Here is a 12193-nt window from a genome sequence, read left to right on the forward strand (position 1 = left end):
AGGCTGATGCGGGCACTCTTCTAAATTACATTCTTCAATAGAAACAATAGGCTGCTCCCCTCACAATGGAACTAGGGGTGCCGCGAGGAAGAGAGACCAATGCCCACAGCAAGGTCGGGCCAGGGTTCCAACCCTCAACCCCCCTTTTTCTCACTTTGGCTTTGGCTTCCAGGTGAGTCCTGGGAAGTCTCTCCAAGGGTTTGCACATGGACCAGGGAGGGGTCCCCTCAGCAGGCGCTGCACCGACCCACTGCAGGGAAGGCGCTGTCTCCCTGAGGAATGTGCGTGTGTGGACCCCAAACACCGTCCCACTCACGGGACTTGAGCGCATGTCTGTTGAGTGGAATTCCTAAAACTCATGGCTGAGAACAAATTTCTTTTTCTTTTTAATTTTTTTGTTTTGTTTACAGCAGTTTTATTTATAATTGCCCAAATTTGGAAGCAACCAAGGTGACCTTCAATATGTGAATGGATAAACAAATTATGGTACACCCAGACAATTGAATATTTAGTGCCAAAAAGGAGTGGGCCATCAAGCTGTGAAAAGACATGGAGAATCCTTAAATGCACATTGCTGTGAAAGAAGTGACTATGGAAAGGCTACAGTATGATTCCAACTGTATGACATTTTGGAAAAGGCAAAGCTATGGCTACAGTAAAAATATCAGGGGGTCAGGGATTGGGAACAGGGAGAGTCAAATAGGAGTACAGAATTTTTAAGGCAGTGAAACTATATGATTCTATAATAGTGGATACATCGCTATACATTTGTCAATATTCAAAGAATGTAAAACACAAAGTGTGAACCCTAATGTCAACTATGGGCTTTCAGTGATAATGATGGGTCAACGTAAGTTCAACAAATGTACCATTCTGGTGCAGGGTGTTGATAGTAGGGGAAATCGAGGGAGGGGGGAGGACAGAATTTGGGAACTCTTACTTTCTGCTCAATTTTTCCAAAAGCCTTAAAACTGCTTTAAAAATCTATTAATTAAAATAAAACTATATTCTACACAGCTGAACACCTGAAGCAGCAGAGGAAGTCACATTTTGGCAAACCTCCAATACAGAATCCAAACATTCACATCTGTACTCAAGGCATTAGGATGCTGAGGGTGTCCGGGGCAGAGCACAGCAATCAGTGGGACGCAAGTTAATTTAGTTGTGAGCTCTCCACCACTTCTTCTGTACTGAAGGTGTTTAAACCAGGTTACTTTCTCTTCCTCATTTTAACTAATTTCTCCATCATCCTTTTATTCCTCTGAACACAGTCAGGGCATAACATGTGATCTTCTAGGTCTGGGGATGGGAAAGTCCAGGCTGGTAAAAGTAAGAGAGAAATCATTTTAGTGGGAGTGTCAGGCACCCAGGTCTGACCTACAAGGAACTGCAAGAGAACCCAAGCCTTTTTGTCCGCCAAGAGATGTCTGCCATGTACCACACACCACCTAACACCAGACGTTCGCAGCAGAAAATTCTCCACAGAAATAGAAATGCTATGTGCATTCACAGCCTCACATAGCAAGCCTCTTGCAGCAGTTCTTGACCACGCTGCCAACATGGCCTCATGAGCTGAAGTTATCACTTCAACTGCCTGGCCACTTCCGCTGCACGGGCCACTTCAGCTGTGTGAGTCTCTTCCTCTCTTTCACTCATCTGATGACTTTTCTGACTCCTTGCTCTCGGTCAGTTTCCCCGAGCATGCCTGCAATGTGGCCTCTTCTGGTGTTTCAGCAACACTCTTTACACAGTCTCCATGCTTCCCATTCACTTGTTTTGTTTTTTCAAAATAAGCATGTTCCCTGAGCCTCAGATAAACCTCTATTTTCCTACCATCGGGACTCAATTCAGTTGTTGGCACCAGTTCTGCAAAATGTGGTGACACACTTTATTAAATGACTAGAGGCCCGGTGCATGAAAATTCGTGCACTCGGGGGTTCTCTCAGCCGCCTGCACACTCTCACAATCCGGGACCCCTCGGGTAGGGTCCAGTCCCATGGCAGCATGGCTCTGGTTCCCCGGGCCTATGCGCCGGGGGGAGGGACCAAGAGGTCAGTCCAATGGCAGCATGGCTTCTTTCCCACAGCTCCCTCCCGGCGCTGTGCCACAGGTGGCCGAGACCTGGGACTGACTCCCGCCGTGGGTGGCCGGAACCTGGGACTGACGTCCACCACGCCGGCCAGGACCCTAGCCTGGTGTTCAGTCATCCATCCGGACGTTTAGGTCGTTATGGACCCTGGCTCTTTATATATTAGGATGGCTAAGTGGTCGGCAAGGGAAAGACTGGTTTGGGGCAATCTTTGAATTGTTCATTCATTTGAAGAAGATTAACTTTATCATTTGTCCTAGGCACTGTCAGTTTGCTGTCTGAGGTTGAAGAAAAACACTTGGTTCCATTTGCTGTTCATTATGTTCCTTGCTTTTTGGAACCAATGTGAGTATCACATTTTCTTCTTCTAATTCATCCTTTTCGCTTCTTGAGTTTGCCATTTCCAGGAACACTCAGAGGAAGGCAATACCAGCAGTGTTGAGGATACGTGCAGTTTACTCTATTTAACCGCCTTTTCTTTTTAATTTTTAACGGATATATAATGTTGCTGTGTTCAAGACACTTTTCATGGTGGGTAAATGCCTATAGTCTGGCTAGGCCAACTTAGTGATCTTTCCCCATATGCAAGCACACAGCAAACTGCTTATTTTTAGCCCTAATATGATTGCCTAGATCATCGGTTGCTGACCTCTGCTGACCACTGGTGGTCCATGAGGTCCAAAAGGTTGATGACCGCTGGCCTAGATCATATCTTCACACGTGTTTACATAGCCTGGGACTGTTCTGATTGTTGTGTAATAGCTCAGGCTGTGAATGTGTAATGCTTTACCCACCACTCCTAGATGCTGAGGGTGGCACGCTTTCCTCATTATTACAGCCACCTGCATTGCTGTCTTTGCCAATGTGGTGTGTCCTCTCCAAAAGGGATTTGTGTGCTATAAGGTGGGACTGGCTTAGGCCCCTTCCTACATCTATATATATAAAAGCCTAAGTGACCAAATGACCGGTCGACTGGTCGCTATGATGCACACTGACCACCAGGTGGCAGATGCTCAACACAGGAACTGCCCCTGGTGGTTAGTGTGCTCCCACAGTGGGAGCGCTGCTCAGCTGACTGATGGGCGCCAGATACAGGGCCACCGCAGCCTGGAGACTGCAGCAGAGCAGCAGTGAGCCTACCGAGTGGTGGCGGCAGGCACAGTGGGGCCAGGATGAGCAGGATTGGCAGGCAGGAGCGGCAGGCAGTTTGGACTGCTGGTCTCAGCCGATCCCCACAGGCTATGCTGCAGGACCCCACCGGTGCATGAATCCGTGCATTGGGCCTTTAGTATTTTCATAATGTTTTAGGAATGAATTTTCTCTCATGCCTCTGCCCTGTATTCAGACAACATGACATTTTGTTATTCTCCACTGATTAAAAAAAATAATTAAAAACCTTAAAAAATCTCCACTGAATCCAACTGACGACAGGCCTGCTTTCCCTCACTTCCTCTATGATCCCGAAATTTTGAAGCTGCTTTTGTGTTTTGAAATCCCTGATCTTCAGCGAGCCCTACAGTGGAAGGAGAAGACCCATAACCTTCCCTAGTTCTCCTTACTCCCAGCCCTGGGAACCACCAGACACCCAGCTAATTCACCTGAGAGCAGGTGGATATTAAAGCTAGTGATTCCCGAGGGGCCACGAAATGACACCCTGGGTGAGCTGGTGACTCACTTGCCACACCAGCTCCGTCACTACTCAATGGAATTAATTTCTTGCTACTGTCATGGACTTCAGTGCCCGTGAGGAATGTTTTTACAATGAATTCCAAATTAACCTGACTGATTAGAGCTTTTATAAGTTATTAATGGGATGTCACCTCCGCTGGTCCTCTCTGTGGAGGCTACATTTCATGAAATAACCTCTTCTTGCTGGAAAAATCAGTCTTCCTTCCTCACTGGTCTGTGAATGCTGATGAGGTGCTCCCTGCCCCTGTGGCCCCAGGACAGAGTGAGAAGCAGTGCTCTTGGGGACGCGTGATGGGGTGGCACAGTGGCAGCCCTGCTCCCTGCTGGCTTTTGGGAAGGGGCGGGAACCACTGGCCAGGTACAGGCCAGGGGCTAGGAGGAGGAAGCAAGGGGCCCATGAGCTTTTTCAAAGTCCCCCCAGCTTCAGTGAGATATAACCAACACAGCAGTGAGTAAGTTTAAGGCGTCACCCAGTGATGAGCACAGAGCTCAGCTAACTCCCCCATCTGCTGCATAGTTACGATTTCCTAAGACAGAGAGAGGAAGGCAAGTCCTGCAGATGCCCCTTCTGTGTGGGATCTAAGAGCCAAACTGGCAGGAAGGGGATGGGATGTGGTCATGGGGCTGGGGGAGGGGACGGGAGGTAGAGGTCGAAGGGCACACGCTTTCCTGTTAGAAGATGAATAAGTTCTGGGATGGAATGCCCGGTGTTTTATAAGAAGCATATTCTCTGTCCAAGGGGTGGTTTATGGGGGGTGGGGTGGGAGAGGGGCACGGCAGAGCAGGGAGCCTGCTGTCCCCCAGGCACGGCCTTTTCCATACAGACAGATGCTTGCAAACCTACCCAGGGCTGAAGGCACAGAAGACTTGAAGGTTTGTTTTTGGAACAGCATCCCTGCCCCCTACGAACTGGAGAAGACTCCTTGGAAGCCCCCGGCCCCTGCGCCATGTCCTTCAGGTCCTGGCTTCACCAGGGCAGCCAGAATCCACACTGACAATGCCAGACTCTTATTTGATACAATTCTTCTCGTCTCTTCCTCCACATTTTGGGTAAGCCAAGTAATAACCCCAATGCAGTAACAACAGAGCTACCATTTATCAAGAACTTTTTTTAAACCAGGCTTTGCACCACGTCTCTACATAGTTCACGTAACCCACACATCGCCCCAGGCTCACGTGACTGCCTCCTCTCGCTGAGAGTACGCCTTAGCGAGCGCCAGAGCCAAGATCTCAGGGCTGCCCTCTTGACTGCAAATCTTTTGTAATTAAAGGCGCTTGGAAATCAGAACTAAAATGCCTTTCCTTGTATTCAGAAATACAAGGTTCTAAGGTTCCAAGTCAGCACCTTTGGGATCTGAGACGCGATGGGCCGGGAGGTACAGTGGCCTCTCTGGACGGTGCTTCTAGGTTCCAAGTCGGGCTGGTCTGGGTTTCTGCGGTCCCCTCCCAGCATGGGCGGGTGCCCTGGCTGCCCCTGTACCTCCACCCCCCTCCCTAGGGCTGGTTCGGTGCTGCAGGTTGTGCGGCACCCCCTGGCCCTTCTGTGTGCACTTTGCCATACCCCGGAGCTGACGGTCCCCCAGGGCTCTGACCTTTTCCCGATGCCACACCTAGGGGACACCCACTCCTCAGACCTGTGGCCCACCAAGCCAAGCTTTTTGGAGCTTGAAGAAGAACCTTTCATCTCGAATCTCACGCTGAATTATTGACATTTGGGCAGCATGAATTTTTCACATTAATGGGCTATTTAAAAGCATTTTTTCCTTTAAAGCAGAAACCTGAGAGCTTTAAAGAAAAAGCGTTTCTTTTTTCTTTTAAGTGACCCAGTGTGAGTACAGAAAACCTCCAGCTCCGAGTTTTCTTAATCCTTCGAAAAATGGATCAGCACCCTATCCTGTAGACTTGGGGGGCTGGATGGGAGGGGGCCATGTTGGTGGGGGTGGCATGCTAGTGAAGAATAGTAACTTCCATCTTGTATAGAAAACTGCTGTTTAAAATTCTCTGCTATTATTAGATAATCCCTTGTTCGGTAAACTCTGTCATTATAAACTCTGTCACTTTAAGACAGTCTATTATTCTGTAAAATGACTTTGTTTTTTAGTTCAAATAATAGAAAAAGATAAACTTAACTGTGTGACCTTGCAAGCTAGCCATCCAATGTAATAGACTAATACTGATAATAATTATGCCAAGTACAAACTCATTATGTAATCAAGGCTACAACTGTCTGTAACAATAACTCACACAGAGCCCTTTGTAATATCTACAAAGATGCTCGAAGAGTATAAATACTGAAAAACTTCCTGTATGGGTTGCTCAGAGAGTTGGAAAGAGACACCTCCCTCTGGGCCGTGCGCAATAAATGACTCCTAATTAATTGGCTCATTAAGGCATCTTGTATCTCATTCACTGATTGACCATACAACACTAGAAAGAAAAGCAACCTCCTTCTATAAAACGTGAAGGAGGCAGAGACAATGCTGAGAATAAAGGCTCATAAGAATCTGGTTTGTAAAGTTTAGTTTCCTTAGATGGACTCAGTCCTTCCAGAACCTCAGCTGTTATGTCCCAGGCCCGAGACACACCCCACAGAGGAGAGGGTGGTCCAGAAACCTGAGAAGGGTGCCCATAACGGAGCCAGAGAGCACAGGTGTGGACGGTTTGGGTATGAACTTGGGGGGCTGGATGGGAGGGGGCCCAGTGGACTTGGGGGGCTGGACGGGAGGGGCCCGGTGGACTTGGGGGGCTGGACGGGAGAGGCCTGGTGGACTTGGAGGGCTGGATGGGAGAGGCCTGATGGACTTGGAGGGCTGGACAGGAGAGGCCTGGTGGACTTGGAGGGCTGGACGGGAGGGGGCCCGGTGGACTTGGGGGGCTGGACGGGAGGGGCCCAGTGGACTTGGGGGGCTGGACGGGAGAGGCCTGGTGGACTTGGGGGGCTTGACGGGAGAGGCCTGGTGGGCTTGGAGGGCTGGACGGGAGGGGGCCCGGTGGACTTGGGGGGCTGGACGGGAGGGGCCCGGTGGACTTGGGGGGCTGGACGGGAGAGGCCTGGTGGACTTGGGGGGCTGGACGGGAGAGGCCTGGTAGACTTGGGCTGGACAGGTTCACTGATGACAACAGGTAACCTGGTGAGTCCCCAAAGGAGCCAGTCTTGAGTGTCCAGGCTGGGATCTCTGCTGAGAACGGACCTGCCTGAGGGGAGCATTGGGGAGTGGGGTGAACATTGAGACTGTGGCCTGGCGGTGGGTTCAGTTCTGGGGGCGTAATTTTGTCAAGATTGGAGGATGCATGAGTGTTGATTAAAAAAAAGGAGCACACATGGGCCAATGCCCGCCTCCTCACCCCTCTGTGATGGACACGAGGAGTGGGCGGGGGTGGGGACGTCTCTGAGGGTAACTGAAAACTGAGGGTGTCTGGGGAAGCTCTGCATTTCGGCAGAGTTCAGGCAGAGGGAAATGGAGACATCTTACACAGAGGAGGTCTGAAACCGTGTCCATGTTCTGAGGGAGTCGCTGTTACACTGATTCTTCCCAGGTGGAGAGGGAGGGGTGGTGGCATCCCTTCACCAGGCCGCATGTATTCCTCATGGAATCCCGTCTAATCAGCCAAACCAAACTCCTGATTCTGGAAGCAACCTGGAGACCCGTCCTGAACACCTGAGACCACAGACCAGCAACGTCAAGCGGGGACGAGGCTCTGCGTGTCCAAGTTCCTCCTCCCTCCCCTCCAACAGCGCACAGAGGTGGGCAGCACCGCCGACCAGGGTGTGATCTGAAGGCTGAACAAAGTCTGCTCTGAACTCAGAGCCACTCATCAGAGGTCACGCTGCGGCCGGGAGCAGCTGCCTTTGACCCGCCGGGTGCCAGGCGCCTTCCTCCTGTGGTGATGGGTCCCAGGCATTGGGAAGTCACTACGCACATGGAGGGTCAGTGTGTGGAGCCTGTGGTGGACTTTCACGCAGCTGCTCTCTGCTCCGGGGGGGCGCCCTCAGGCCAGAGGGCCTCGCTATAACTAGGTCCATTTCCTTGGGAGGTAGTTACCTCTTAGGGTAAAGGGCAGTGAGGAACCTGTTAGTGTGCGAGGCCTGCTCACAGGTTGTGGGTTTCCATCCCGAGAGAAGGAGCGCCAGGAGCCTGTCCATGGGGTGCTGGCCGGGGCCTGTCCGTGGGGTGCTGGCCGGGGCCTGTCCGTGGGGTGCTGGCCGGGGGCCTGTCCATGGGGTGCTGGCTGGGGGCCTGTCTGTAGGGTGCTGGCCGGGGGCCTGTCTGTGGGGAGCTGGCCGGGGGCCTGTCTGTGGGGTGCTGGCCGGGGGCCTGTTTGTGGGGTGCTGGCCGGGGGTCTGTCTGCGGGGTGCTGGTCCTGGGGTCAGCTTTCCCAGCCAAGATGGTTAAGGGCTCAGCAAACCACAGCCGCTGCCCAGATGCCTGTCTTGGTAAACCAAGTTTTATTGGAACACGCGTACTGTTTGTGTCTGTTCTGTCTACCACTGCTTTCTCCCCACGGCAGCGAAGCAGAGTCGTGGACATGTGGACACAGAGGTGGAGTGGCCCGCCAGCCTGAACAGCCACCCGGCCCTCACAGGACACGTTTGCCGGCGCCTCTGCACAGGACACGCTCTTGGTGGTGAGTTACAGCGTCTACTCCACGCGGTATGAGAGCTGCACAATAAAAAACTCAACGTCCCCTGAAGTGTAAAAACTCAGAAATTCCCGAGCACATTAGCACCGTTGGTGCTGAGCCTCCTCACGCTGGACGGGAACCCCTGAACGTGTGCCCAGATCCTGGCCGTCGGCCTCCGTCTAATTACTTCATGTCCACCGTCACCTGTGAAACCACACTTGGTTCTCCATAAGTTGGAGCGTTCGGGGAAAGATGGATTTGTCTCCTCGCCGTGACCGAGTGATGTATTGGTGTCAGCCCCAACGGTTCCCAGCCCCGTCACACTTCCATGTCGATCAGATAACTGCTTTTCCAAACCTGATTCCCCAGCTTTTAGCATCAGGGACACTTCAGTGACAGCTCAAATAGTTTTGTGATTCTGTTTCTTTAAATCAATTCGAGGCAGTGGAATGAACACGCAACCAGGAAAAGGGTTGGCCTGTGGGGAAACACACCTGGTTCCCTCCGGGACCTCTGTGCACGCTCACGCCATGCTCACTGCAAGGCCCGCTCCTGTGCCGTGTTAGGGAAAGGGTTTTTAAGTGCAGCTTGAGCAGTCAGCTTCAAGATGCAGAAGGAGATGGCGACTTAAAGGCAGCAACCGAGACACGTGACCTTCAAACTGGGGGGACTTTCTGCAAGGGGGGAGGCGCAATATGATCTCTGGAAATAAAGGGCTTAGACAACCTGAGTGGGAGTGGGAGCAGACCTGGGAGGTCCTCTTACCCCGTCTTCCCCTCAGTGCTCGGCAGCTGACAGAGCCCAATGGCAGCAGAGCTGACCTGCCGGGAAGTCAGTGGACAGCCTGGACCAGAACCCCAGTCCCCCCATGCCTCGCTCAGAGCCTCTCACCAGGCCCGCGCCCCTCGGTGCCCGCAAACAGCTTGTGCTGCCAGTTGGAGTAGGAACCCGTGAGGGCGCGCGATGCAGAGCCTAGAGGTGCACCAGCCGTGGGGTCCTGCACCGGATGCTGCTCCAGGGTTGGGGAGCCGAGCCCCACCGTGACCACAGATCAACCTTCTGCATCGAACCCTCCAGAGAAAGGAGCCAGTGTTCCCACAGCAGCGCCAGAGCGAGGCACGAGGCTGCTCCATGGTAGGCCTCACCCTGAGCTTTATCTCCTGAGGCGCATCTGTAGCCACGCCCACCGGGCCAGGGACCAGGGCCAGGATGGTGTACGTAGAAACCAAAGTAAACGCGGTCCCAGGGTTATTTTTTTCACTGATTTTTATAGAGAGTGGAAGGGAGGGAAGGAGAGTGGGAATAGATACAGAGAGAGAAGCGTTGATGTGAGAGAGACACATCGATTGGTTGCCTCCCACATGCGCTCCGACCAGGGCCAGGGAGCGAACCTGAAACCCACATTTGTGCCCTTGACCAGTAATCAAACCTGAGACCCTTCGGTTCGTGGGCCGACACTCTAATCACTGGGACCACGGCCAGGGCCGATTCCAGTTTTAAGAGAATTCTCTATCAGGAAAGAAATCGACATTTTACATGTGCGGAAACCCTGCTGTACTTATCCACAATGCCATTCGCACACGCACACCAGCGGGGTGGGATACGTTCAGGCTACAGAGCGTCAACTTCATCCAAGGAGAACATGGCCACAAACGCGCTTGCTTACCAGCTGCTGGCCTTTCGGGCCCCAGCCTGCATACTGCAGCTTCGCGTCGCTCACCTCCGGGGGGTCTAGACTCTGAGGGTCCCTGGAAAACAAGACAAAGAGAGCAAAGTGGTGGGAATGGAGTCAAGAGCTGTAATTTGTTCTGCCCCCGAGCCTCACTCCCTTTCCCTCTCGGCGACACGTTCTCATCAGGGCCAGGGTTCTTCAGGGCGGGCGAAGTGGACTCAGTTCCTCATGCTGAATCCAAATAGTAAATCTTCCCCAAGGGAGATCCTGTGAAGGAGTCTATGAATCATTTTTTTAAAATATTCAGAACAGTCAAAATTAAAAATTGAAATGCACAGCTGTGCAGCAATAAATCCCCCTAGTTTATAGATTCATCTCTGGATCTCCTGACAGATAGTTATTTTTTTCCTAAGCATAATGCCAGGCTGCTCGGCCTTTCCAACACGAACGGCTTCAAGTTCCATCGATTGGTTTGTGTTGAACCAAAAGGGAGAGAGAGAGAAGGGGAGGTTGAGAGAGATTGAGAAAGACTGAGATGGAGAGATTGAAGGAGAGTGAGAGAAAAAGATTGAGAGAAAGAGACACAGAGAGAGATTGAAAGAAGAGAAACATTTTTTCCTTTCAAACATCACCTACATTTTTTCATTCTTAATTGATTATATGCAAAACACCACACCAACAAAATACTGCCTATGTACTTTAAGGTCATAACGGATAAAAGTCATAACGAAAAACTAAAAAGCCCCTGGCATTTTAATAAGAGTTAAATATTTCAGGATAAGTGCAACGGCGCTGCCCACAATGTGCAGAAGAGGCGGCACGTCTTTCCTTGGGTGACGCTGCTCCCGGAGACTCTGCGTTTCTGCAGAGCAGGCGGCCCCATCAGGCGGGCACCCTGCCTGGTGGCCGCAATATTTCTTAAGCAGAAGACAAAGCTATGAATGGCTCGTTCATCTCCAGAGACTGTGGTTGGATGGTCTTTGGGAAAGAAAGATGCTGAATTTAAAGGAGTTGTCTGAACCAAAGAGACAGGCATGAAGGGAAGGGAGGTGAAGTGCTGAGTGAGGGTTTGGATCAGTAGAAAATTCTAAAAGCAAGTGCTTAACAGTCTGCCAGGACATGGAATACATTTCAGAGTCAAAAACACTGGTCTTCCCTGCCCCGCCCCACAGCTCTAGGTGGGGCCCTGGGCTAGCAGGAGCCAGTGAGGGAGACAGTGACAGAGCTGGCTGGGCCCAGCCGTTATCAGAGCGATGGGGGGTCTGAACACTGCAGGTTCCCAATGAACCGTAGCAAACCTACCATTTGTGTGATTTTAGGGTTTTGAAATATTTTCATCAACAAGAGTGACTTCCTCACTGATTTTGTATGGGGAAAGGTTTTCTAAGGATGACTCAAAATTCAGAAGCAATAAAATAAAGGAGTGATACCTTTGAGGACATAAACGGTTTTGAAAAATTGTTGACATAACATCACAAAAGACAACCGAGAAAGTGGGAGAAAATATTCATAACACACTATAGACACATGGCTGAGCTCTATCAGACAAAGAACCCTAAAATTAAGGTTGCAAAAGACACAAGATAATAGAAATGTGAGAAAAAGACATGAGCAGATAAGTGTCTAAAAAGATATTAAAATGGCCCTCAAACATATGAAAAGTACTAAACAAGCAAGGTTAGGGAAATGCAAAGTGAAACTATACTGAGTTATCCTTACCAATGAAACTTGCCTAGAATAACAAGGCAGCAAGGAAAGTGTGGCACGTTGTGTTGGCGAGGCTGTGGGACCAGGCATGTGCCTGCTGTGCTGGTGGCATGCACGCCTTCCATGGGAAATTGGGGAAACCTGGTAAAATCCACCCTGAGCTTTGGACCCAGTTCACTTCCTGGAAGATCCACCTCTAACGACACAAAACACACCCGCGGAAGCTGTGCTCATTGCAGCTTTGCAGTTGCAACATCCAAGGAGCAACGCATGGTTGAGTAAGTGTGACACGTCCTACAGGGCATATGACCGCCGTCACGAAGCGGGAAGGTCTCCTTCAACCGACAGGAGTGGCTTCCATGACTGAGCTACGCAGAGCCCAGCAGGGACCCCATCAGGTGAGATCTGGCATC

General features: G+C 51.1%; 1 protein-coding gene and 1 pseudogene across 8 annotated transcripts in view; both read right to left on the minus strand.

Moving 5' to 3' along the window:
* The window catches only part of DPP6 (dipeptidyl peptidase like 6), a 684077-nt gene that overhangs the window by 102409 nt on the left and 569475 nt on the right, over positions 1-12193 (minus strand). For all 7 annotated transcript variants that reach the window (XM_080664796.1, XM_080664799.1, XM_080664800.1 and 4 more), the window contains exon 7: positions 10068-10149. In XM_080664796.1, the coding sequence (XP_080520922.1) occupies positions 10068-10149 (82 nt within the window). The remainder of the gene's footprint in view (positions 1-10067; positions 10150-12193) is intronic.
* On the minus strand, positions 1211-5462 carry LOC308245946 (developmental pluripotency-associated protein 2-like; annotated as a pseudogene). Its single transcript has 2 exons — positions 5340-5462; positions 1211-1866 (listed from the first exon to the last, which is right to left on the minus strand). The product of its transcript is annotated as a developmental pluripotency-associated protein 2-like (transcript).

This window comes from Plecotus auritus (assembly GCF_963455305.1).
Source record: "Plecotus auritus genome assembly, chromosome: 4".
NCBI classification, from domain to species: Eukaryota; Metazoa; Chordata; class Mammalia; order Chiroptera; family Vespertilionidae; genus Plecotus; species Plecotus auritus.